The 26,500-nt window shown below is 40.8% G+C and overlaps 1 protein-coding gene and 1 non-coding gene across 7 annotated transcripts in view; one reads left to right on the plus strand and one right to left on the minus strand.

Moving 5' to 3' along the window:
• Nucleotides 1–26,500, plus strand: part of fras1 (Fraser extracellular matrix complex subunit 1) — a 352,607-nt gene that overhangs the window by 174,270 nt on the left and 151,837 nt on the right. For all 6 annotated transcript variants that reach the window (XM_085180995.1, XM_085180996.1, XM_085180998.1 and 3 more), the window contains 2 exons: nucleotides 13,234–13,374; nucleotides 15,404–15,550. In XM_085180995.1, coding sequence (XP_085037121.1) covers nucleotides 13,234–13,374; nucleotides 15,404–15,550 — 288 coding nt within the window. The remainder of the gene's footprint in view (nucleotides 1–13,233; nucleotides 13,375–15,403; nucleotides 15,551–26,500) is intronic.
• trnat-agu (transfer RNA threonine (anticodon AGU)) lies at nucleotides 13,918–13,991 on the minus strand. Its single transcript has one exon. It is a non-coding gene; the product is annotated as a tRNA-Thr (tRNA).

Raw genomic sequence — 26,500 nt, forward strand, 5'->3', positions numbered from 1 at the left:
CCTTGTAGTACCATATCTCCCCTTTAGAGCACTTTGCTCTTACACTGCAGGCCTACTTGTTGTTCCTAGAGTATTTAAAAGTAGAATGGGAGGCAGAGCCTTCAGTTTTCAGGCCCCTCTTCTGTGGAACCAGCTTCCAGTTTGGATTCAGGAGACAGACACTATCTCTACTTTTAAGATTAGATTTAAAACTTTCCTTTTTGCTAAAGCATATAGTTAGGGCTGGACCAGGTGACCTCCGTTAGTTATGCTGCAGTAGGCATAGACTGCTGGGGGATTCCCATGATGCATTGAGTTTTTCCTTTCTCACTCACTCTGTGTTAACAGACCTCTCTGCTGAATCACACTTGTCTCTCTTCCACAGCATGTCTTTATCCTGTCTTCCTTCTCTCACCCCAGCCGGTCGCAGCAGATGGCCGCCCCTCCCTGAGCCTGGTTCTGAAGGAGGTTTCTTCCTGTTAAAAGGAAGTTTTTCCTTCCCACTGTCGCCAAAGTGCTTGCTCATAGAGGTTCATATGATTGTTGGGTTTTTCTCTGTATGTATTATTGTAGGGTCTAGCTTACAATATAAAGCATCTTGAGGCGACCGTTGTTGTGATTTGGCGCTGTACAAATAAAATTGGATTGAACTGAATAGAATTTTAGATTTAAAGGATTGTGTACATTTGTATCTTTTTCTGTTTCCCAAAATAAGTGAATTCAATGTTTTACACTTCTGAAAATCAGACACTTGATCCAAGTGTAACTGTTTGTGTTTTGGCTTAACACTGAAAAGTCTTTCAAAGGTTTTTCCCTGAATTTGAGCTTGAAATTAATTAAGAATTGTGTAAGCATGTGTGGAATTTGTAGGTGTGCGTGTAGATGGCTGGTTAGCATTTCTTTCCAGTGTGAAATTGTGCGTGTAATGGACTAATTTTGAAGGTGGGATTAAGGTTTGAAGGGGAAGTCGAGTCAAGTGAGAATAATTATCACCTACCTACCAACAGACTGTCCTTCCCAGAATGCTACGAGGATTTTTATTTTTTTCAAATGTAAAGCAGGACAACAATGAAGAGACTGTAATTGATTTTATTTGCCTCCCTCGTATGTGCTGTGCTCTGAAATATGTCCTGTTAACAACAATCAGCCCTTTGCTATCTTCTTACTCAGTCCTTCAGTCCTTGTGCCCGCTGACCATACTGCATTCAGCACCTGGCAGGGAGTCGGGTATTTGTTCTCGGTGCCTGTCACACAGGCAGATCTTTTGCCAACAATGCTGTTTCTTTGGTTCAGCTCTACTTTCTCTTCAGCTCACTTTTCATCTGCTGGAGCTGCTTTCACCTTTGAATGACGTAAAACACACAGTGTGGTTAGCTGTTATAGCTGCTGCTTACATAAAGGTGGGATTTTAACTACTTACGTGACACAGAGAGGCTTTGTGAGCGCGTCGGTAGGAATGGTTTTGCTTTAGAAGCAAAACATTGATGGGATCTGCTTAAAGCTCGTCGGCTTTTCAATTTTAAAGCCTACAGCACCATTTGAACACATTTTCTATTGATGTATGTATTGTGTTTTTTCCCCTTTTAGTCCTGATTTATACTAATTGTTATATGAGAACAATTAGTTTTCAACCTTTGGTTTGCTAATTCACCATCTTGGTTTTTGTGGATCCAGATGTTTAAATGAGAAGTGTGCTAAGACATCAGCAACCTCTAACCATCTTTTAGCTCCATAAATAGCACAGATGTTGTCTGATGACTCAAACCCACTACTCCCACTGGTAGTAGCTTTGATCGCTTTGTACTCTGAGCTGATATTTGTTTGGTTGATAGTAGCTGCCACGATTAGTTGACTAGTCACGATTACGTCGACTATCAAAATCGTCGACGACTAATTTAATAGTCGACGCTCGTTTGAAGCTTTGTAAGATCACAAAAGACGCAGGAATAAGTAGTAGGATTTAAGAGTGTAATAACGGACTGAAACAGAAGATGGCAGCACTGCATGTACAAGGATGCCAGCTGCCGTTAAACCCCGAAGAAGAAGAAGTAGCTCTGTCCCAGCTCAGTTTCCAACAATGGCGGCAGCTAGTTAGTTTTAATGTTACTCTTATTATTCTTTCTGGGTCACAAAATAAACGTTAAACATAATTTCAGGCGAGAATGTAGCTGTGTAAACCGCAAATATCTGCTCAGTTTATCAAGACACCACATATTTTCAAAAGCGCTCCGACGTTTTCGGGGATGTCTGTTACCCACTAGCTCGATAGCTAGTTGGGGGCTAGGCTCACTAGAGCCACCGGACTCCCGGCAAATCATTTTCAAACACAGCGCCGTCTTTCGCTACTCAGGTTAAACATGATGTAAGTCACTTAGATAACTTAAAAATGTTATTGTTTGGCTTTTTTCAGTATTTTATTTGTTCCTGAGTAAATTGGTTTGGCTGAGATTAAAGTTATAGTTTTTACACAGCTGAATAAACGTCAAGCAGACAGCTGATTATCAGAAGTGTGAGATGCTCGAGAATTTACTCCGGTGTCCTGTTATATTTGAGATAGCAAGGAGTTTATTAAACTTCACCGAAACAATCTGCAAATTTCATTAAAATTTAATAAACTATCATCTTGTCTTTATTTTTAGTTAGCACATACCTTAAACACTTAAAGCTGTAAGCTAATGATAGTTATATAAGAACAGATGCTGCTGGTGCAATAAGCTGTACATTTTATGTCCAATAGATGATGATCTGATTAGTCGACTAATCGCAAAAATAATCGGTGACTAGTCGACTATCAAAATAATTGTTTGTGGCAGCCCTAGCTGATAGTTGGATTTACCTGCTACAACCTCTCAAACTTGATTGGTTGACACTACTGGGGCTCCAAATGCAAACCGGAGGGCCTCAACTATCAAATACACTACACTACTCGACATTTACAGATATCTCTTCAGAGAAGATCTTATCTCAGAGGTGTGCTGACACCTTTAGATGTTTTCAGGAGACGTCTAGTCTGGCCTGCTTGTTCTTGAGTGTAACCAGTGGTTTGCCCTTTGCTGTAAATTCTCATGAAGTTGTCTCTTGATAGTGACATGCATATCTTTGTTGCATTAGATATTAAGTCATTAAGCCATTAAATCCTAACCAAGTAAATCATTCTGAGATCATCCACTTAGTTATCTTCTGTGGTCTTTCAGGCATTTTGGTGTTGCTCAGCTCACCAATGGCATTCCTCCTTATTAAGACTGTATGGGATTCATGATTTGTTTCTCAGACACCAAATGTGATTTCAATACTTTGAATCAAGTTAATTTGTCATCAAATAATGAGGGAGCGTTCCCCACCTGGCCGTGAAGCTGCTTGTCAGTAATCGTCCAATTGCTATTGAGCCTCTGAGAAAGGACTATGTCTAAAACTGGTTTATGGTTAACAGTTAATGCAATATTTTTATTAAACCTGTTGAATTACAGCAGCACTCAGATGTTGAATGTTTGATTTAAATTCCACGGCGGTGTAAAGAGGCAACATCAAACCCTGTCATTGTCCAAATATTCATTCATGGACTGACACATGAGAATGGGGAGCGCCCCTCAAATACCTCACTGATGAAGAACAAAATGTTATCTAATGAATATTTCAGCAGTAAGTGAGAAGTGATGAAGCGACGAGTGCTTTTATGAACCGCTTTCTTCTTTACTTATTCAGGTTTGCAGAGATTTTATTTGGACTGATGTGAACAGTCAGCACATTGCTGAAGGAAATGACAATACAGAGCTTTACCGCTATATTCACAACTGAAATACACTGTTGCTTATGGCCGAAACTTCTAACTTAGTCGGCGGAGTTTGAGCAGTTTGTGGAGACGAGCCACACGAGACGACCGAGCGCAGAAAACGAGGCAAGCTTCGCTCTTGGATTGTTGGGATTTCCCACAGTGCCGCGGATAAATCCTTGTCTGTTTACAGCAGCTCAGCAGCTGTGTTTCAAAGCGTGAGTGCAGTTCAGTGAGCACGTCAATTACAGGCTGCTCTGAGGAATGTCTTCATAGTTTCCTGTTAGCTGAAGTTCCCCTCGCAGCTCAGAAACAGTAATTTGTTGCTCAGGTTGTTAATGCTTTTCCGGTGTGGTTTCTTACATTAGGCCAGTTAATGAATATAAGCGAGGTAAAAAGCACTGTTGGTTTGCTGCTACAAATGGACACAGTTCTTAAACTCGAGTTTGCATTAAAGTGATGAAATGAGTCAAAAGTTAGTGCTCGTGCTTCTTAAGCTTAAGTAAGGGACGTTTTGGACCCGTGGGCTCGAACAACCTGAATAAAAAGAAAGAAAAATCCTCATTTTGCGTCACGCTTGAACACTCTACAAATATATCTTTGCACTCACTTTGCTTTTAGGGATGTTAAGCCAAAAGCCATTTAAGTAATAGCTTGTCTCCTCACGACAATTTGTTTTTAAGTTCAGGCGGCTAAGAAAATTTTGTTTACTTTACCTGGAATTGAATAGCCCTTAGCAGTATTGAATTTCCTTAATCATCCTGGGGGGCACAATTACAAATCAATGGGTAGGATTGGAGTGTCCTCTAATGCTCATTCGTCTCTGTGATCACTTGGGACCGACACTAAACCGATGTAGACTCTAAAGTGGTTTTAAGAAAAGTGTCTGAAGCTATTGTCACTAAATGGAAGTTCAGTTGGTAGCAAGACGTGCATGTATACACACAGCCATGACACCACCAGTGTTTGCAGCTGTTTTAAAAACAGTGAAATCAGCACCTGGATGAGTATTTTTCCTTTAATCTTGTGGAAGAAAATATTGAAAAGTATCAAAGTTAACCTTGTTAAAAGGTTGCTGTAACTTTGCAGAGGGTAGACCAGTTATTTCTGACGCTCCAGCCTGTTATCTTCGTCGGTTCCTCTCTATTTCTGAACAAATACTCTCTGACCACTTTAATAGGTACGTTCATCTGCTTGTAGACCCAAATATCTAATCAGCCGATCACGTGGCAGTAACTCCCTGCATTTAGGCGTGTAGCCATTGTCTCATTGTCAATGTGATCCACTGAAGTTAAAACTGGCCTCCGCAGTCATCAGATCTCAGTTCAGCAGAGAACCTTTGAGATAAGGCGAAATGGCAGATTTATATCATGGATGTGCAGCCGACACATCTGTGTTCATGTGGACCAAAATCTCTGAGAAATGTACAGGTCAGTACAAATGAGGTGTACCTACTAAAGTAGCTGGTGAGTGTGCATACCACTCCCCAGAGGGTGTAGTATTTGTGGTCCCTTAAATTGTTACTCCATTGCAAAATTGTTATTGTGAGTAGATTTTAGCTGAGGTTAGAATTTAATAGTTTCTAGTGCCTCGTTAGGGCCTTATTAGTGCCTAACGAGCAAAAGGAAGTCTAAACACAAACCAAGTGAGAAAGTGGAAAACACAAATGATATCTGACTTACTACCTGTGACTGACACAGGATAGGTGTCCGTCATTAGCCGGTATTGAAGCAGCTGATGTGCCAGTTTAACCCTTTAAAACCGGTCAGAGTGGGCACGCTCTGTTTTGCATAACTACTTTTAAATCCCAGTAGCTCTGCAACCACGTAAGCTAGCGCAATAATTTTTTTTGCATATGAAACCAGAGGAGTTGTACTTACATCTTATGCCATCAGCTTGTCCTCGGTCACAGTTTCCTTCCACATATAGCTTTGTAAAAACTGCATAAAAAGCACTTGCAGCAACAAAAACATAATATTCCAGAAACACGCTTTGCTGATCCGATCAGCTGTTCATAACACTTCCTACGTTGGAATAGACGTCAGCGCGAACTATCGAATTTCCGCCATGACCTGCCCGAAACCGGAAGTGACGTCATTTCGCGGAAATGTAGTTTTTTACCATCAGGGCCTCATGAGCCTATACTGGTGTTTTTAAAAGTTACGTTTGACTTTAATACTTTCTGTGTCGTTTCTGGGATGCTTAGGACTCATATTGCACTGCTGGAAATAGTTTATTTTGATGCATATGCTGCTTTTTTGCAAATTTGCATTATAATATTTATTTTCGTTTTTCCTGCAGTATATAAAAATTGGTGTATTTCAAAAATAAAACTATGAAAACACTTAAAATAAATTTCCTGTGGTGGGAAACTATTTTGTGCAACTTTTTTGTATTTACAGTTTTGAGGGATAAACCTCTTAAATTTTTCTAACTAGAAATATATGTTAAAAAAAACAAAAACGATTTTCAATTTTTTTGTAGTTTATTGCACTTTTTTGCAATTTATGTAATTACTATGCACTTAATGCAGACATATTATTAAAATTTAGACTGTAATCGTTGTATTGATGTATAGCAACTTGAAATGCTCCGAAAAATGGCTCCACAACATGTAAAAATATAATATAAGCTCTGACGGACTTGGTTCTATGTTAGGTCTTAAAGGGTTAAAGAAAAATGTGTGGGAATCTGCAAATGGTTTTATTTGGCACGCCTTCCTGTCCCCAGGATAAGTGTGAGTGCATGATACTGTCTGCTGTTCTGCACTACAGGGGAAAGAGGGCACCTGTGGTCAATGCTTAGATCTGATTCTCCTGACATTGTCCACAGCCCATTTGTGAAAATGACTGATTAAATCAAAAAGCATACTTAGTAGAGCTGCTAACTTGGCTCTATAGACTCAAGTTGCAAACACAATGTTAAGCTCCATAAAGTAAAGTGGTGGTATAACTGAAACAAATTCTACTTGCAAAACAGATGAAGGCAAAGCGGTCTAAGTGATCTGAATGCAAAGTGAATTTTAGACACGGTGCCATTACACATAAAGTCAATAGAAAGACTGGATGCAAATTCTCTGATGGCAGCACAAACTGAGAGGAGAGACGTGCCTGCGTGTGCTGGAAATGTTTCAGCCTGAATCGACCTCAGAAATGATGGCAGAGGGAAATGGAGAGAGACGCGGGAAATGATGGCGAGTTACAGAGTCTCTGGTGAGTTCAGGCATCAGTGAGGCTGAACTGATCACAAAAAACACGCCCGCCCGCCCGCACTCTTCACAAAGCATGTTCAATTAGGTGTTATTGACCCCGATGAAGGCTGCAGGCAGAATGTGTAGATCTCACAACTTTCTTTTTATTGTACGCATGTTGTTCCTTTCTTTGCTGATTTTTTTGTGTGGGAAAAAATATATATTTAAGCCACATTAATTAAATATTGGATTTCTACGTTACCTGCTGACATATGAGAAAATGACAGTTTTTGAAGTCAGCAGAGTTATTGTGTCTATTGTGCGGGTGCCAGGTTCACACTAAGCCTCCTTTTGTCAGATGAACACAAATTTAGCTGAAGATCAATTCAATAAATGGCACGTCATTTAAGCTCTATTCACAGTAATATGTAAAGGAGTCGCTCCTCTCTGCCTCCATTCTCACTAACAAAGGTTTCCCTCAGTGGAGTGTCAGTGGGTTCAGTTGTACGGCTGGGAACAATACATGCTGTTGTACAAGTTTCTGTGTGTGTGAGTGAGTGTGGCGCTCTGACAGATAACCAGACCTCCCCCGTAGCTACTGTCCTTAAAGGAGGCTGGGGCCTGTGAGCCATCAGACGTCTGAGAGTAAATTCCAGGTTGTAAATCCCCACGTTCTCCATTCAGTGCAGACAGAGACAGCTTGTGTGTAGGAGGCTTAACGCTGCTCGGTGTGCAGGTTGAGGTGCAGCACACCGTGACACACGAGGAGAGTAAGCGCGCGCCTAACATGTGCTGGAACAACTTTGACCGTGTTGACTTTAACTGTCGCAGTTATTTATTGAAATAGCATTAAGCTGCAAGATATGCAGCTGAAAAAATGGTCACATGTATGCTAGTGTTTTCTATTTGGACTGCGCTACAAGGCTGGACGGAAATTCTGAGATGTGTTTTTATGACATATGATATTCAGCTCGGGGCTACTTTCCATCATTAAGATTAAGTTTGTCACCTCATTACTCCAGACCACGACGTAGCTGTAGCTCTGTGTAGGCTTTGCTGTCGAAACATGTTCAACCATAACCAATAATGACACGTTTCCACTGGTGCATCAAGACACCAGAGCCAAAAGACACAGGCGACATCTGACGCCATGGTTCCCAGCTCTCTTTGGGAACCTAACTGAAAGTGTTAGGCGTTCTACCAGAGTCATTTAGGTATGCAAAGACAGATAGGCTTCTGAATTTTTTCTTATAGGCTAGGGCTGCTCAATTAATCGAATTTTAATCACGATTACGATCTGGGCTTTCAACGATCATTAAAAATGACTGAGCAGATTATTAGCCCCTCCCTCGTGCTTTACTCTTGCGCTGCTCCGAGTGGCAAATCGAGCGCACCTCTCTGCATTTCGAACACGTGTCACAACAATTAAGAGGACCGAGGGAAGCTCGGAAAGCTAAGCAGAATTTATTTGGAGAGGAGAGTGACTGCTGTTGGTTGAAAAGAGAGGTAAAAAAACTTCAGTGGTGTGGAAACATTATGGGTTCGCGGAGTCAGACGTGGATCAAGTAGACACAGTGTGTAAACTTTGCTACAGTGTCGTAGCTGCACCACAGAGCAACACTGCAAAGTTAATTAAACATAGATGTTTACATTTTCATTTATTTTTTATATTGCAAACATTTGCACTGTTATCAATATTTGCACACTATTTTATATTATTTTATGACAATCTTTAAAGTCATTATTCAATACATTGTTATTGTTAAATAAATATCGTCAAATAATCGTGATTATCATTTTTGCCATAATCGAGCCGCCCTATTATAGGGTGATTATTGGCCTCAATGATCACAGCTATCCTCCACCGCAACCCTGCAGCACGTGACCAGAATGATTTTGAAAGGAGGTGAAGATAACTGCGAGGGGGAAAATTTGATTGATGGAAACCCGATGTTTGACATAACCAGCTTAAGAAATTAACATTTTCTGCACTTTAATTGGGCAGATTAAACAGCTTACATGTCATTCATGTCAATGAAACCTGGAGCACAGTTTCCCTGATGTATTTGTAACCCGGCTCTTGCAGCAGTTGTTTTCCTCCAAATTGCTCCTCATAGAAATGGGCTGATTTCGAGCATCCCATAACGCAGCAGAATCAATATGAGTGACACCGTTGACACTTCCGAGGAATGAGATATAACCATCCACCTGTGTTTCTGCGGCACATGCTGCCGCACTTATGAAATGATAAGCTCTGTACTGTACCAGGAGAATCATTTATGGAAAGCATTAAGGAGCGCTCACACCCCCAAACTAAATCACAACCTCATCGACTGCGCCCACCTCGAATTATGACCCTATCAGCACAAAACAAAGTAATGAATGTGATTCTCTGAGCTCGTGCACCAGATAATGTGTGATGAGAACGCCTGCGCACATGAATTCGGCTACTACAGGAATCAATATGCGCTCTCCTTCCTGGAACAAATTAGATATCCAAGCTGCAATAAAAGAGCGAGAGGCGTCCTATCACTCTTATTCACTCCCCGTATTAATGACATAAGTTTGACAGCAAACCTGCTTAATACGCCTCTGAGTCTGCGTTTGTTTTTGGACCGTTGATGTGAAGATTTCCGGGTAGCTTGTGATTGGCAAGATGAGCTGATTTTGATTTATTTATTTATTTATTTGTCATGTGTTTTTGCATGTTGTTGGATGAATAAGCGCTTTTGTGGGTGGTAAACTCAATCATAAACATATTGGATGTCGTCTCATCTCTTCTACCAATTAAGCTGCCATAGTTGACAAGGAAGAACGAGGGATTACGGGTAGGCGGCAGGGAGACGGTGGGCGATGACGGGATGTCAGACTGACAGTTTCAGCTGACAACCGTGTGACTTTAAAAGTCCTTGCTCTGACACTCAGATGGTCCCATAGGGTAAATGTTTTTGCGCGTGCGCACACACACACACACACACACACACACACACGCAGTAGTGTTGGCTCAGCTAGAGCTACCTGCCAGTGCTGTCATGCAGTGTGTACACAAGACCCGGATGCAGCTGACAGCCCTCTGAAAGAATCCAAAGAGGAGTAATTATAAACACACACATAGTCCAGTGTAAATATACTAAAAAAAACAAGACCGGTAGTGCATACACAAACACACACAGGCACGCACGCACACACCTGGTGCTGCTAGCCAGTTGATGACAGGCCTTTTGTCTTTCATTCGAACCCCCGCCAGCAGCATGAACCCCTCTCAGCTGCCAGAGCTGATAGCATTGCTCAGCTATTTGTCTTCATGGTGCCAAAGCAGACATCAAAGGCTGCACCAAATGCCTGTTTCAGGGCAGCTGCTGTGTTGGGTGATCAGTATGGGGGCATGTAAGTGAAGGCTAAATAAACTAGGAAGTGCATATATATAGAAAAGCAGGGTAATCTGCATATAAGTTGCATTAGGCAGCACTTTTGGTCAAATCAAATGAGGCTGCTCACCAGCAGAGGCCCAAAAGTGTCTTATTAGAAGTATTATTAGTGGTAGTTTTTTGAGTTTTTTTTAGAAGAAAGTTTATCGTGGATTGTCTTATTTGTCGTTAATCTTAAAAATTATCAAATTTTCCCTTAACTTCTGATCAGTTCCAAAATTTCCCTTTTCTGAATTTAGTGTCATTTATTTTGCCGTAACTTTTAGGCCTTTATTTAAAATCTACTTTTTTAAGCTCTGCCCTACTGTATGCAGTAAAAAAAGATCTATAAATAAAACAAATAAGCAAAGTGAATCCAACAAGTCTTCCAACTATTGTTCTTAGTGTTATTTAAGTCCTGGGCTTATTCCCCATCACACGTTCTGATCTGGTGAGGCTTTGTGGGAAACCGGAATAAAACCGATAAAATCGTTAAATTCTACCCAGTTTTATTTAATATAAAAAACACCAGTTGATTGCAGCAGTCACCTCAGGGTGCTTTATATTAGAAGGTAAAAACCTAACAATACTGAAGCGAGAACCCCAATAACCATGACAGTTCCTTGTGTGCAGCACTTGATAATGATGGGAAAGAACAGAAACCTGCAGAACCGGGCTCAGGAGAGGGGCATCTATGTTCCAGAGTGAAAAGAGGGAAGTGGAGAAGAAATAATCATGGCATCATCATCATGGCGATCACCCAGTAGCCTGGGCCTATCACAGCCTAACTAAAGTTGTGTCTACACAGGAAGCCACTAGCAGTGATGTGGCGACCAGAGGCGAGCAATTCAGTGACTACAGGTGAAATTACTGCTGTCTCTGTGAAGGCAACGTGAAATCCTCAGTCAAACAGGGCTAAACTGTAAGGCGAGCAATGGAAGTGACCATTCATCAGAATATAGGATACAGTTAATTGACAGATGACAGGATAGTAAATAATTAGAGGGTTGCTAAGCAACACAAACCTGGAATTTGCACCAGTAACCAGCCATCAGTGACAAACTGCAGTGAGCAATAATAAGTTAAAATGTAACTTGCTGTCCTATGAGCAGCTCTCACAGATGTCTTTTCTGTGCAGGATCATCTGCTGATCCTTTTCTGTTCATCAGCACTTTCTTAGTTGTAGTTCTCATTAATTAGTCATTCATTTAGAAGCCGAGATACCGTGTCGGCTTTAAAAAGTTCACCTATAATTTATGCAGCTTAAAATCTTCTGATGTGTTTTACAATGATCCGTGTGGAAGGTTTGTTTTGATCTCAGCAGTCCAAATTTAACAGTGGAGCATATTATAGATTTGCTTCTTGGTTGGCGTGTGTCCGCCTTGGAGGAGGCTCTCTGGGCTGGCTCTGACTCTGGTGTTAATGCGGAACTTCTGATTGGGGAATCTGGCTGCTGGCCTTATCTGAGTGTTACATTACTTCTGGCTGACGGAGCTGACTAAAAGCTCCTGAGAATCAGATTTCTGCATGCCAGCAGGGAAGGACCAAGGTACAGTGAAGTGGCAGTAAAATAGCAGGAACAGTGGTGGAAATTGAATTCAGTTCAGACACAGTCACATGGGCTGGAGTCTCTGTCTTAATCTCTTGGTGTACCCTGACTCTTGCCTCTTTGTCAGCATGCTTCAGTTCTACATGACCCTGAGAAGGATGAGCAGTTAAGAAACAGGACTCAGTTTTAAGTTGCATTAATGCATGACTCATAAATAAGTGGCTGTATGTAAATTGTGTACAAACAAATGCACTTCCCTCAACCTACTTCTTACTGTACTGTATCTGTACACTCCAGATGGTTTAGTACTTCAAAACACTACCTGTGTCATTTGAAGACACTTGTAAAGTTTTCTGGTTTATGTCTTTTCTTTTCTTTTAGTTTTAAAATTATCAGCAGAACTTAGTGATCTGCCTTCAGGACTCTTTTGCCTACATATCCTGTACAGCAGCGGTCCCCAACCCCTGGGCCTCGGACCGCTAGCGGTCCATGAGTCGTTTGGTACCGGGCTGCGAGAGTTGAGGCTCAGGTGTGAAATGTATAGTTTTCAGGGTTTTTATCGGTTTTCAGCATTATTTTGTTATCGTTTTTATCATTTACTCTGTTTTCCTGGGTCTTTTCACGTGTGTTATGAATACATCTTCTTTTTTTCGGTACCGGTACTAGTTTTATTTTGTTGTATTTATCCACGACACCTTAAAGGCCGGTCCGTGAAAATATTATCGGGCATAAACCGGTCCGTGGTGCAAAAAAGGTTGGAGACCGCTGCTGTACAGTACTGTGATGTTGCAGTTCAGTACATAGGGTATGTAGTTTAAAACTGTAATAATATGCCTGTTAGAACAGCTTGTATAAACTAAGTTGGGGTTTTTTAAACTTGACTTGACGGTTGAGAAGGATTGAACAGCAGATGCCAACTATATTCATCAAGCAAGCTGAGGTAACGCTTCACTGTAACGTAGCTACTGTACGAATTTAGCAAAAACTGCTTTGCGATGTTAGCAGAGAGGATCGGTTGAAAACTGTAAGCTGGGCAATTTATAAAGTTAGTCCCAGAAGTTTACATAAGGAACTCCAGTCGTTCCTTGGATACTGTTTTTCTTGAGATTTTGTTATTGTGACAATAGCAAAATCTCAAAAGTTGGTCCATCTCCTTTTAATTCAACTCCCAAAACCCATTTCTAGAACAAAAGTGCCATCCACTCATCTTTTCATTTTTCTGTTGTGGCTGTGCTAGTGAAGAAGGCACAGCTGGGGATTGAGCCTCCTCCTCTCTTTCTCCTTTATACTTCTTTTTTTTCATGGTGACCATGTCGCTGCTCTTTGTTTTCTTTTTCAGAGTGTCATCCCTCCTGCTGGCAGTGTGCTGGGCCATCTGCAGACAACTGTACGTCCTGTCCCTCCCCGTCCAGCCTGTACGAGGGCCGCTGTGTCCCCACATGCCCACAAGGCTTCTTTATCCAGGACAACCAATGCCAAGGTGAGAGCACGTACACACACATATCTGCTTTTGTACTCTTGAGTCACACTCAGTGTCATAGTTTTGCTTAGCCTAAATTCTAACCTTAACAGTAAAACACACAAAAAAGTCTTTACTTTGCAAAAATGGTCTCGAGGTTAACTGCTCATTAAAAAGGAAGTGAAACAATGGCAAACGTGTGGCAAATCCGTCTTTGTTCTAGGCCTTTATTCTCGATTCACTCACCTGTTTCCTTTATTTGCCGGTGTTTAAAACCCGAGACTGAGAAAAATACCAACAACTGGTTCCAAAAGAAAACAGATGAATGCTGGTTCTCAGGACCACATCAACACAAGACTAATAACTAGTGTTTTATTCAGTATGACCCAAAAAAATTACTCTCTTTGCATTTGACCCATTCACTCAGTGAAGCAGTGGGCAGCCACACCGGGGAGCAGTGTGTAGGGATGGTACCCTGCTCAGGGGTACCCGTTCAATGGATTCGAACCCCCGACCTTCCGATCATGGGTGACAATTCCACCTACTGCGCTATCCCTGCCCCAAAGGCACTGCTAGGATTTGAACCCAGGATCTCCTGTTTACTAGACAGTTGCTTTAACCAACTAAGCCACAGCACCACCAAAGCACAGGATCAAAGATTTATACAGCTAATAAGTTGTGATGGTTTTGCCTGTAAAGCCGAACTGGCAAGACTTACAGACGTGAAAGAATAAAATAAAAAATTCATCATTTTTATCTTACATACACAGATTTATTTGGTTTTGGTAAATATCCTGGGCTACCAGTAGCTGTGAAATGTATGCGAGTGCTACAGGTAACTTGATTTGGATGCATGTGGCTGTCTTGCAGAGCGGTAATCAGAATTTATTACTATGTTTGTCCAAACTTTATATATCTGACCCATTAAATGACTCTCATTCCTCAGTGTGGCCCTCAGTGAACACATGTTAACCTTAGCTGGGCTCTTCTCCCCATCTATCCCCCGCCCCTCTATGACTCGCCTACTTAATGAAAATCCATTTGCTCTAATCTCCAACTCATTACCTCAGCTCGGTGTATTGACTCTGACCTCATTTGAAACGAGATGACCCGTTCTATCTTCCATTTACCAGCTTTATTCTTCGGTCTTTTTTAAATGTGCTAAATTTTATTGTTCATCTTGTAAAAAAACAACAAGAAAAAAACTTTTTGAAGACCTCAGAGGATCACATATTTAAACCTGGCTTCAGTAATTGACCGATGAAGATGGATACCAAGACAGTTAAGAAGAGCGATGCACTCACATCGTCTTGGATTACACAATAAATGGGCTCTGCTTGCTGACTTGGCCTTATCTCCTTCAGTACTGACTGGCTCATTAGAAAGTACCCAGAAGAAGAATTGCGTTTCAGTGTAGATGAGAATAAACGTTTGCTACAAGTGGCGTTGGTGACTTTTAATGTGAGGCAATAAGAACGCTGTGTGTTGCTTAAATGCACCAAATGACGTGTAATGTGAAAGTTGTGGCTCATAACGACGACGCCAGAAAGCATTAGCATCAACTCTGCAGTGCTTTATTCCATCAGCTCTGTCTCCGTCTCCTGAAGCCAGCTGTTTGTTAAAAGCCAACAAGAAATTAAGCTCTGACAAACCTGCTGTACACCATCCACCCTGCACCGTGCATGAGGCAAAATTAAAGAGTGGCTAATGAACAACCTACAAACTATATATCAAGGATACACACCCTTTCCCTCGTGGCCGGTCTGACTGAGTGAAAAAACAGAGGATATTGCCTGCTGAGCCGAGCCTGCAGCAACCTGTCAGTCACAAAGTAGTTATGTCCCTGCTCTGCATGGCATCGTAACATAAGAAATGAACACTCTGCAGTATGCAGGAAGACTCGAAACCAAAGACTTCATTGTTTTTAGTGACCACCGCAGCGTTCCAACAGCACTAACACGTCCAAACAGTCCAGTTGAACTGTGGCATTGTGAGTTTCCATGCGCATATGTAGTATGTCATCACCTGTCTTTGTCCCCCTCTCTCTCAGCGTGCCATCCCTCCTGCCAGACCTGCTCCGGTCCCTCCCAGGCCGACTGCATCGCCTGCCCCCAGCTGGTGTCCCTGCAGAGTGGCCACTGCAGGGCAAACTGCCAAGAGGGGCATTTCCTTAATGCTATCTCTGGAGAGTGCGTCAGTAAGTCAGACTGTGTGTAAATGTGTGTGAGAGAGAGTACGGATGGTTTAATGCTCATTTATATGCCATTTGCGCAAAGCTTTCATCAAACACGCTGCCATGAGTGCTGTTTTTTCACTCCGAGTGGCACCCACGGGAGTAGAACTACCAACCTTGGCAGGGAGAGTCCCTTGCTCTGCCCAGCTTAGCTTTGCATGATCGCACATAGAGACATACCAATTCCTGCGTGTCTGAAGCTCCAGTAATCTGCATTATTCATCAGAAATGCCAGTCATCTTTGTAAAATAGATGGTCTTAGAGTTGGTTTCACTTTCTGCTTCAGGGTTTTTCCTGGCTTAGCTTAAGCCTTTAGCAGGGCGACTACACTCGTGAGTACTTACAGTCAGGGCGATGGGTCTGTGTTGCATTACTGGGCAGAAATCTGTGCTTTTTAATGTTAATTACAACTATTTAGCTGAACAAAAATGTCCATTATTCTTGAGTAAATGAGTTTTTTGGGTAGCCACCAAAAACTCCTCGATGAAGAACTTGTACTGTATTTCACTCTGAAGGCTTCTAGATAATTTATCTTCAATATCCACGAGAACAGTTGGACATAAAGCAGGTTTTGTCCTTTTTTTTCCAGAACACTTATTTCAGATCTAAACACCCTATTGAAATTCTTACATCAGTTGTTATCATTTTTATACATATCACCTGTAAGCAGTATCCTCTATCGACTCTCTACTAAGGACAGCAGGCAGTTAAAGTGTAAAGCATAAAGTGATGGAGGCATGGTGGAGGTTTCACTCACATGACATCCACTCAAGGATCCAATAATTAGATTGCATCAGTCTGATCAAATCACAAAAGTTACACTAGGTGAAAATGGGACAATCTTGTTGTTGTCAGCTCAGTTAATATTATCCTAATTGTGTGTGTGAGGACACCCACTCACTGAGTAGTGCACGGTTAGTTTTCAAGTTCGACTCCTTCGCACAGATCTGTGTTATCACTGGTTACAAAGGAAAAATCTACAGAGCCTGTTAGTTTCAGGCTGCAGTGATAGCAGCTAATAACATCTATTGAGTGTGCTGAAAACCTCTGATGTTCAAAGAGACCTTTAGTATGAATAAAAAGACACTTACAATAGACTTTCCCGTATTTCCAGTTCTCTAAATCAGTGGTCCCCAACCCCCGGGCCTCGGACCAGTACCGGTCCATGAGTCGCTTGGTACCGGGCCGCGAGAGTTGAGGCTCAGGTGTGAAGTGTATAGTTTTCAGGGGTTTTATCGGTTTTCAGCGTTATTTTGTTATCGTTTTGATCATTAACTCTGTTTTCCTGGGTCTTTTCACGTGCGTTATGAATAAATCTTCTTTTTTTCGGTACCGGTACTAGTTTTATTTTGTTGTATTTATCCACGACACCTTAAAGGCCGGTCCGTGAAAATATTGTCGGGCATAAACCGGTCCGTGGCGCAAAAAAGGTTGGAGACCGCTGCTCTAAATGATGGGAATGTTGGCATTAAATTCATCAAACCTATAGACAAATAAAAATACCAGTTTCTCTGAAAGTGCATCACAACTGATTTTTGTTGCTGATTAACTCCTCGACATCAAATAATCACTTAAATAATCAAACCTACTGACAGACTGAAACTGAAAAATCTGCAGGATTAATTTGATAATGTGAATTATAGCAGCTGCTTTAGTTAGCCAATCAGCTGTCTCGAAATAATCCACAAATGCAATAAAAAGGCTTTTATGGTAGGTATTTATATGGTAGCTTGTTTTCACTGAGCTGACGGTTATCATGCATATAATATATTTTTGCATACATTTTCATCCCCATTTATCAAAAGAAACTGTGACAAATGGAACTAATAATCTTTTGCTGCACAGATGGAGGAAACGGCTGTAGTTTAGTTATAATGCTTGCCTTTCACAATGTTAACTCTCCACATTGAAACATAATGCTTGGTCATGAAATGTTTTTTAAAAATTGCTCAGTGAACAAAGTTCAGGATAAACTGTAATAGTGAATGGTCCTTACAAGCAGGTGTATTTGAGGAATTCTGTGTGAATCCACTATTGTCATTCCTGATGCATCACTGCACTGAGGCCAAAGCACTGTGAGGTGTAATTGGCTTTGACAAAACAGCAAAATCTGATAGGAATGAAAACAAGCTGAGTGACTTGGAGACACACCAATGTGTAAAAAACACATCAAAATAATAAAAAATGGTCGCCATAACCTAAATCTGCAGAATAGAGTGAGTTAAAATAGGAAAACACATTCCTAACTAGATCCTTCCCCTCCTACAAGTTACTGGATAAAAGTTTTTTATCATTAGTGTTTGAAAAAAACAACTTTTAATGAGTTTGTGGCTCCCGGTTTCAGACAAAAATCCATGGAGATAACGGTGAATTTTCACGAGATCTTTTCTCATAAACAGCAGCTTACACTTCACTTCCTCCCCACTCGTCTTCTTCATTGTCCCCAAAATACGCTGCTTGTCTTTAGCAGGCAAAGTGACAGAAGATAAATAGAAAATGTACGATTAGTTTGTGTGCGTGTCCTCTGATGTTGTCCTCCTCCTTCCTGGTTAATGAAATGAGTTTTTACCTATCTGGGCTGCAGGCTATAGATTATAAACAGGCATATTTACAAGATGAGAAGTCAGCATGGAGGAGATAGTGGGGGGGTAAACAAAATCTGAGAGGGAAACAAAATCGACTTTTAATTACAGTTTTTGATGACGCGCACTGTTTGGAGATGTAAAACTGTAACAAGATTTAGCCCCGCTCGTACGTGCACGTGTGCGGACATGCACGGCTGGCTCGTGTCCACACGCACATGCACGGTGAAACAGAGACACACAACCTAATCTCAAATGGGTCAAGCTCAGCCAAACTGTAGTTAATAAAAGATGCCTTTTGGCACTTCTGGGCCACAGAAATACGGGTCATCATTTCTGCATAGTCAGGACACACAAAAACATGCAGACACACACGTATATACACACAACCTGCCCCTACGAGCTCTAATTCTTATACTCATAGCTTCCAAAAAAACATTTCCACATTATTTTTCTCTTCACACACATTTTATTTCTTCTCTTTCTCACGCGCACACACGGAGCCTCAGATTACCTCGGTCCATCCTGCGCTACCATCACTGTTACACAACTCCTTTGGGCAATTGAGGCGTTTCCTCTCAGTTGTGAGTTCACACGAGAGCAGCCATCAGACGGAGATGCCTCCTTTTATTCTCCTCCTGTCCGTCTCTCTCTGTCACACTCTGTTTCTCCTGGTCTGTGTTGGATCTTGAGGGACTCTCCTTTCATCAGCATTCAAAAGCACAGAGAGTCCAATCCCATACATATGCAGCTGTTCCTTCTAGATTTGCCAGATTTTGCAAGTTATTTGTGATGTTTTTGCAGAAATGTTCGCATTTGCTGGAGATACAGACCAACAGGTTGTACCTGTAAAAATGACGTGTTTCTCCCAGTTTAACTCCTTTTAATTAACCAGTATTCAGTTACTTGTTACAGTTACTGCTTTAAAGTTTCCATGTGTGCGACTCAGACTCTGGCAAAAGTGACTCAGCCAAGATGGGTGCTGAGATACAGACCAACAGGTCTGTATTTCCCACTTATGCCAGTGGCCTCAGGTGCATGATGGGAGATAGTGATGAGTCAGGCGTGTGTAGAGATTAAGAGCATGTGGGTTTGGTTTTCTGAAAGTGACCTGAATCTGCAGTACAGCTGCACACTGTAAGAAGTGTTACTTTTAAACACTAAAGTACTGACAGCCAGCTTTGCCAGCATGAAACTACTGGGTAACCTAAGCTTTACAGTGTGTAAATGTAGGAAATTCAATGCATATTTACTATTGTTCCCCTTTGTTTATGTCAAAGTCAGACCAGGCAGTGTTTTTCCAGTCTCCTGGTGTCCAGTTTTTATTTATTTATTTATTAACCTTTATTTAACCAGGAAAATCCCATTGAGATTAAAAACCTCTTTTTCAAGGGAGACCTGGCCAAGATAGGCAGCAGCAGGTGTCTCACAGTTACAGAAATCACTCAAACACAGGCAGCAACAACAGACATGCAACAATAAGTGAAAGAATACAAATAAAATAAAATTCAATAAAATTCAAATAAAAATAAATAAATAAATAAAAAATCAGTTAAAATGACAATCAATCTAATTGAAACAGTTGCATGTTATGGACTTGGCCTCAAGGATTCGTAGTATAGATTTAAAAGCACTTAATGAAATAAATTCAGTCATTCTGCAGTTTGTTCCAAGCCGAGGGTGCTAAATGGACAAAAGCTCTTTTACCAAGTTCAGTTCGGGCTTTTGCTGAGCCTGTGTTAATTTTAGCCTTGTGTAACACAGTTTTTTTTAATCTTTGCTCCATATGATGTCACAGGGAGAGGATATCCTAATATGGTCCTCTCAGGAACACAGGTTCATACTTGGCTCTAGTCACCTGCTTTTCAAACCTTCTGTTTGCAAGGAGCAGCCAGTCAGAAGAAATTTGATGTAAAGCTACAAAATTATGTTTAACTTGACCTGTGAACCACTGAAGAAGGCAAATACAGTCTAAGAATGAAATATACAAAGTTGCAAATAGGCCATGCTGTTGGTATGAAGATTAATGAACTCTGCAACAATCTGGAGCTCTGTAGACTTTTACTTCAGTCTCTGTTTTGTCATAAAGATAATAAACAGATGGAATCGGTCATTTTCAGATCCTTGCAAAGGGCTTGTTGTAGTTCCTCTCTATGAGAGTTTCCAACGGTACTTTCACTCTGGCCAGCCTGATGCCTCTTGCTCTCTTCTCTCTCTCTTTTCTTTTTTTTTAAAGCTTGACTTTTAAAGTAAAGACAATCAGCTTCTGAGCCAGTGATGAGGAAAGATCTGAGTTTCAAATAAAGGAGTGTTTGTGGAACGCTTTCACTCAAAGCTTACAGCTGCGAGAGTTTTTTTGCATCATGATTGTGCTGGAGCTGAACATGTGAGGTTTAAAATAGGCCTGCACACATGAATGCATCACCATAGAAACACAGCATGCCAACACTGAAATGAAAGACATGGGATCATGTTTTTTTTTTTCTTTTCTTTTCTGCGTGGTCAACTGAGAATAAAATCCCTCCATGGAAACGCATTTAAGAAACGTTGGTGCCTACGGCGACAGATGCTGCGAATGTCTCTTTTCAAGCATCTGTCAAGTGCTGATGCTGAAGGCCAGCAGGAATAGGAGCGGTTTAAAATGGGTTACTGCTGATTGTGTTGCGCAGTTTAGTTGAAATATAACTTTTTTCCCAGCTTTGAATGCACAACTGGTTTGTTTTTTTATTATCATTTGACATGTAGCACTTTCTCATTTATCACTTTTGGTTACTTTTTTACCTTGAAACCAGTTAATCAGAGAAAATGGAGAAAATAGACAGGACTGAGGCAGAGCTGTTGAATTTATGCTTTCAAGACTGTGTCAAGATCTGTGTACTTGACTTTTAGCAGTGCAAACACTTTAAAACATTAACTAGATGACCTGCAGAAATCTTACATCATAATTAGACCCTCAGGGAATCATAGTTATTTTACAGGTTAAATAAAAGCATTGGCTTGTAATTAAATTGCTAAATGTGGAAGTCAATTGACACGGCATTGTGAAAAGGGTTATTATTTTATTGTGTTATTTTTTATTTTACATTTTGCTCCAGGGAAGTACTCACAGATAATTACAGCTCAGGCGAATTGAATGCCCTGCGTTTGATGCATAAATACTATAATTACTGTGAGTGTCATTACAAAACGACGCTGAATTGTTTCCTGATTTAGTGTTTTAGTCCTTTTAGTCTCGTGTTTTGTTTTTCGGTTAAGCTTTATGTCTTTAGCACTTTTCAGACAAATCAGATGGAATTAAAAATGCTTTTCAAGCAACGGACAAAAGTAAAATTGATCGGAGACTGTGCACAAAAAAAACTATTTAACAATAAAAAAATAGGTAGTTAAAATAATAAAACAGAACTTGCTTTCAGGAAACATAAAAACATAAAATTAACATTAAAATGACATATTGATTATATTAAAACAGGAAAACTGAACGAAAGAATGATAGAAATAAAATAAAGTATAGAAATTATTAAATTATATTAATTTAATTTAGATCTAAAAATATCCAGATTTCCAGCTCCTCTCACTTCCTTTCAAACGTTGTTCTTTGGCTCTCAGCAGCATCAGCAAATGTTTGTCTTCTGCTTTGTGAAGCAGCTACAACAGGAACCACAACAGGTCAGCTCAGCATCAGCCTCACTGTCGACACTACACCAATCCATCTGTCAATCTCCTGCTCCAACCTCCCCTTACTAGATAATTCTCTCCCTGGTAGAGTCCAACATCCACTATGTTTCAGGACCAGGAGGACGCTGAAATGTTCCTCCTGGAAACTAATATGAGAATTTAACATTGTTGGGAAAACTGTCAGGTAACAACAGCTGTAATGGGTTCTTTCTTTCTGGTTAACCACTGCTTTAAAGCAGGCTATTTCAGCTAATTGTCACAATAAAGACACCAAGAAGTATTTCAAAAGCAGTTAAAAGTAGGGCCGTTCGATATAACGATATATATCTGATGATGATATAAAAACATCTATCGTTTCATTTTACGCTATCGTTTGTTTCGTGATGTTGCAAAATAAACTGTTTATGGCAATATTTTTTCATTGTTTTGATGGTCGCTGTAGTGGCTATATATATATATATATATATATATATATATATATATATATATATATTTATTTATTTATTAAAGTTCTCTCTTTCTCTTATATTTCATATGACCACATTATGACTGTTTATACGCGTTGTCGTTAGCAACCACGACGGTAAAACAATGGCGTGGCTCCGCCGTCCGCTTCTTTGTTTTGCATATGAACCTTTCACAATAAAGCTCAAGATCCTGTTGAGACTTTTTAAAATAAATTAAATCCCGTGAAAGAGTGTGCAGAGTGTTTACGGATGAGAAACAAAAAAGAGGCGTCAGGTGCTAGAAAATAAACCTTAGACTCAAACGTTAGAACAGGCTTTTCCCCGCAGCACGCCGTTACAACTTACGTCTAAAAATGTATAGCTTCATGCATCGGTTAAAAGTCTCGACTCCAGCTACATGATGCCCAGCTTAAACACTTAATGCAAGTCGAGCTGCCCGATATTCACAGAATTTACAGAAAATGTTAAATTTTTGTGATTTATATCGTTATCGGGATGATAGATGTCTTATATCGGGATATAAGATTTTGGTCATATCGCACAGCCCTAGTTAAAAGACTACTCCCCACCATAATTCTGAGGTGTCAAACAGGGACTGTTTTCAGGGGACTGAGCTAACCACAACTTTAGAGGAAAGAAGGAAGTAGAGCTTCTTTAATAGCTGCATGTTTAAATCCACGTTTTCCTGTTGTGTTTGGGTCAAATCTGACCGATTTACAAATTCAAAAACTCATAAACATTGTGTTTTACATTGGATTTACATTTACATTGCCTCTGACCCACTGAATGGCCCACTGAACGCTTGAACTACCCACTGAACTGAATTTGGTGGTGAAAAATGTTTCTTATGTTAATTTAAGAGCTGTTATAATTGACTGGCCAATTGTGACTGGAACACTGAAGTAAGGGGGTGGGAGTGCACACAACAGGAGGGCTAGTGGAGGTGAGATCAGCCTCACAGCACCATACAACATCTGCTTTTATTACACCTGTAACTTCCAATAAAGATGATGTCATGCGTTTGCTCTTCCATCAGCTCCGGCGCCATCCCCACTCTCAGACTCCCTAAGAAATACATTTCATTTACTTCCACCGAGACACATTAGTGTCTTGATTTTCTTGTATGACTCTCATTAAATAAGTTTCTATTTCGTGTATCGCAGGGGAAGCAGAGAAGAAAGCATGATATCGGATAATGTCTCATATAAATCCAGTGCACAGGAGAATACCACCATCCTGATTGTGTGCAGGGCATTTATAAGTCTAATCCCTTTTCTTGTGCTTCAAAAATGGTAACTGTGCCATAAAGAAAGACTCTAAGGGCCCAAATCAATACCATTTTAGTTTTATATTCAGTTATAGGCTGCACAGTCAATAATCCCTGACGCCTGAGTTATCTTATCTCTGCCACAAAGCCATTTGTTCAGTGCTCAGAACTGGATCGCCCGGAGAGTTTTGGCAGGGGAAAATGCTGATGCGTGTTTTGTTGTAAAGTGACATGATATGAAAGGTGTGAATGTGCGATGACGGTGGGGGAGTTTGTTTTTCTCTTCTTTTCCTTCTTACACTCGGTTAATATCGGACCTGCTTCAGAAATATAGTATGACTCACCTGGGCAGATGCCAGGTTTAGAAGAATGGAGTGTAAGTACCTGTCAGAGGAAACGCTGCTCTGCAGGCAGTAATCGGACTTTCTGAGTTAAAGGCAGCTATTCAGAAATAAGTAAGAAGATCAAAAAGCTGTCAGACGTGGACAGGACAAACATTTTTCAGAGCCTAGGCTCACACTCTTGGAAAACCTGCATGAACTATGAAGATTTGTTTTGCTGAGCAAAGTTGGTGAAGAACTCTAACCAAAAAAACTTAAACCAGATAACCACAGGCCTGCCTAAACCTTAACCCCTCTAGATATAGCAGATGATAAGTGTAGGGTAAGCAGGTCTGAACAAACTATATGTGGGACATCGATCCAATCCAACTTTATTTATAAAGCACTTTAAAAACAACAAAGTTGACCAAAGTGCTTTCCAATAATAAAACAGAGATAGCAGTTAAAAACCATACATTAAGCAGACAAGGAAACAAATATAAATAACAATAAAATGAATACATAAATAAAAAAGAAGATAAAAATAAATCAGTATACAGTGGGGCAAAAAAGTATTTAGTCAGCCACCGATTGTGCAAGTTCCCCCACTTAAAATGATGACAGAGGTCAGTAATTTGCACCAGAGGTACACTTCAACTGTGAGAGACAGAATGTGAAAAAAAAATCCATGAATTCACATGGTAGGATTTGTAAAGAATTTATTCGTAAATCAGGGTGGAAAATAAGTATTTGGTCAATAACAAAAATACAACTCAATACTTTGTAACATAACCTTTGTTGGCAATAACAGAGGTCAAACGTTTACTATAGGCCTTTACCAGGTTTGCACACACAGTAGCTGGTATTTTGGCCCATTCCTCCATGCAGATCTTCTCAAGAGCAGTGATGTTTTGGGGCTGTCGCCGAGCAACACGGACTTTCAACTCCCGCCACAGATTTTCTATGGGGTTGAGGTCTGGAGACTGGCTAGGCCACTCCAGGACTTTCAAATGCTTCTTACGGAGCCACTCCTTTGTTGCCCGGGCGGTGTGTTTTGGATCATTGTCATGTTGGAAGACCCAGCCTCGTTTCATCTTCAAAGTTCTCACTGATGGAAGGAGGTTTTGGCTCAAAATCTCACGATACTTGGCCCCATTCATTCTGTCCTTAACACGGATCAGTCGTCCTGTCCCCTTGGCAGAAAAACAGCCCCATAGCATGATGTTTCCACCCCCATGCTTCACAGTAGGTATGGTGTTCTTGGGATGCAACTCAGTATTCTTCTTCCTCCAAACACGACGAGTTGAGTTTATACCAAAAAGTTCTACTTTGGTTTCATCTGACCACATGACATTCTCCCAATCCTCTGCTGTATCATCCATGTGCTCTCTGGCAAACTTCAGACGGGCCTGGACATGCACTGGCTTCAGCAGCGGAACACGTCTGGCACTGCGGGATTTGATTCCCTGCCGTTGTGGTGTGTTACTGATGGTGACCTTTGTTACTTTGGTCCCAGCTCTCTGCAGGTCATTCACCAGGTCCCCCCGTGTGGTTCTGGGATCTTTGCTCACCGTTCTCATGATCATTTTGACCCCACGGGATGAGATCTTGCGTGGAGCCCCAGATCGAGGGAGATTATCAGTGGTCTTGTATGTCTTCCATTTTCTGATGATTTCTCCCACAGTTGATTTTTTCACACCAAGCTGCTTGCCTATTGTAGATTCACTCTTCCCAGTCTGGTGCAGGTCTACAATTCTTTTCCTGGTGTCCTTCGAAAGCTCTTTGGTCTTGGCCATGGCGGAGTTTGGAGTCTGACTGGTTGAGGCTGTGGACAGGTGTCTTTTATACAGATGATGAGGTCAAACAGGTGCCATTCATACAGGTAACGAGTGGGGGACAGAAAAGCTTCTTACAGAAGACGTTACAGGTCTGAGAGAGCCAGGGATTTTCCTTGTTTGAGGTGACCAAATACTTATTTTCCACCCTGATTTACGAATAAATTCTTTACAAATCCTACCATGTGAATTCATGGATTTTTTTTTCACATTCTGTCTCTCACAGTTGAAGTGTACCTCTGGTGCAAATTACTGACCTCTGTCATCATTTTAAGTGGGGGAACTTGCACAATCGGTGGCTGACTAAATACTTTTTTGCCCCACTGTATATATTAAATATTAAAACATGAGTAAAATAGACAATAATAATACAATGAATAAGATTAACACAATAAAAGGATTAAGAGTGACCAACAGCTGACTAAAACTGACTACAAGCTGACATCACATGGTTGGAGGTAGGTCACTTACAAAAGTCAATTCAATCTATCATGTGCAAATTATTCTTTTAGGGGTTTTCTTCCTTTGAGCCTCTGAAAATGGGGGACTGTGTATAACAGTCCTTAAGTGTTAATGCATTAATTAAACACCCCGAATTAAAGTCGGAAGTCTACACTTCAACCACATTTGTGTTGGTGGACTTTAAATCCCCTCTGGTGGTGTATGAGGCAGAATTGCAAAAAATGATGTCATCATCTAAATAATTATAGACTTTTCAAGTGTTTGACTCGTAGGACCTTTGGAGACTCAGATAAATTGTATCAGCCC

Source organism: Neolamprologus multifasciatus, chromosome 12 (genome assembly GCF_963576455.1).
Source record: "Neolamprologus multifasciatus chromosome 12, fNeoMul1.2, whole genome shotgun sequence".
Taxonomy (NCBI): domain Eukaryota; kingdom Metazoa; phylum Chordata; class Actinopteri; order Cichliformes; family Cichlidae; genus Neolamprologus; species Neolamprologus multifasciatus.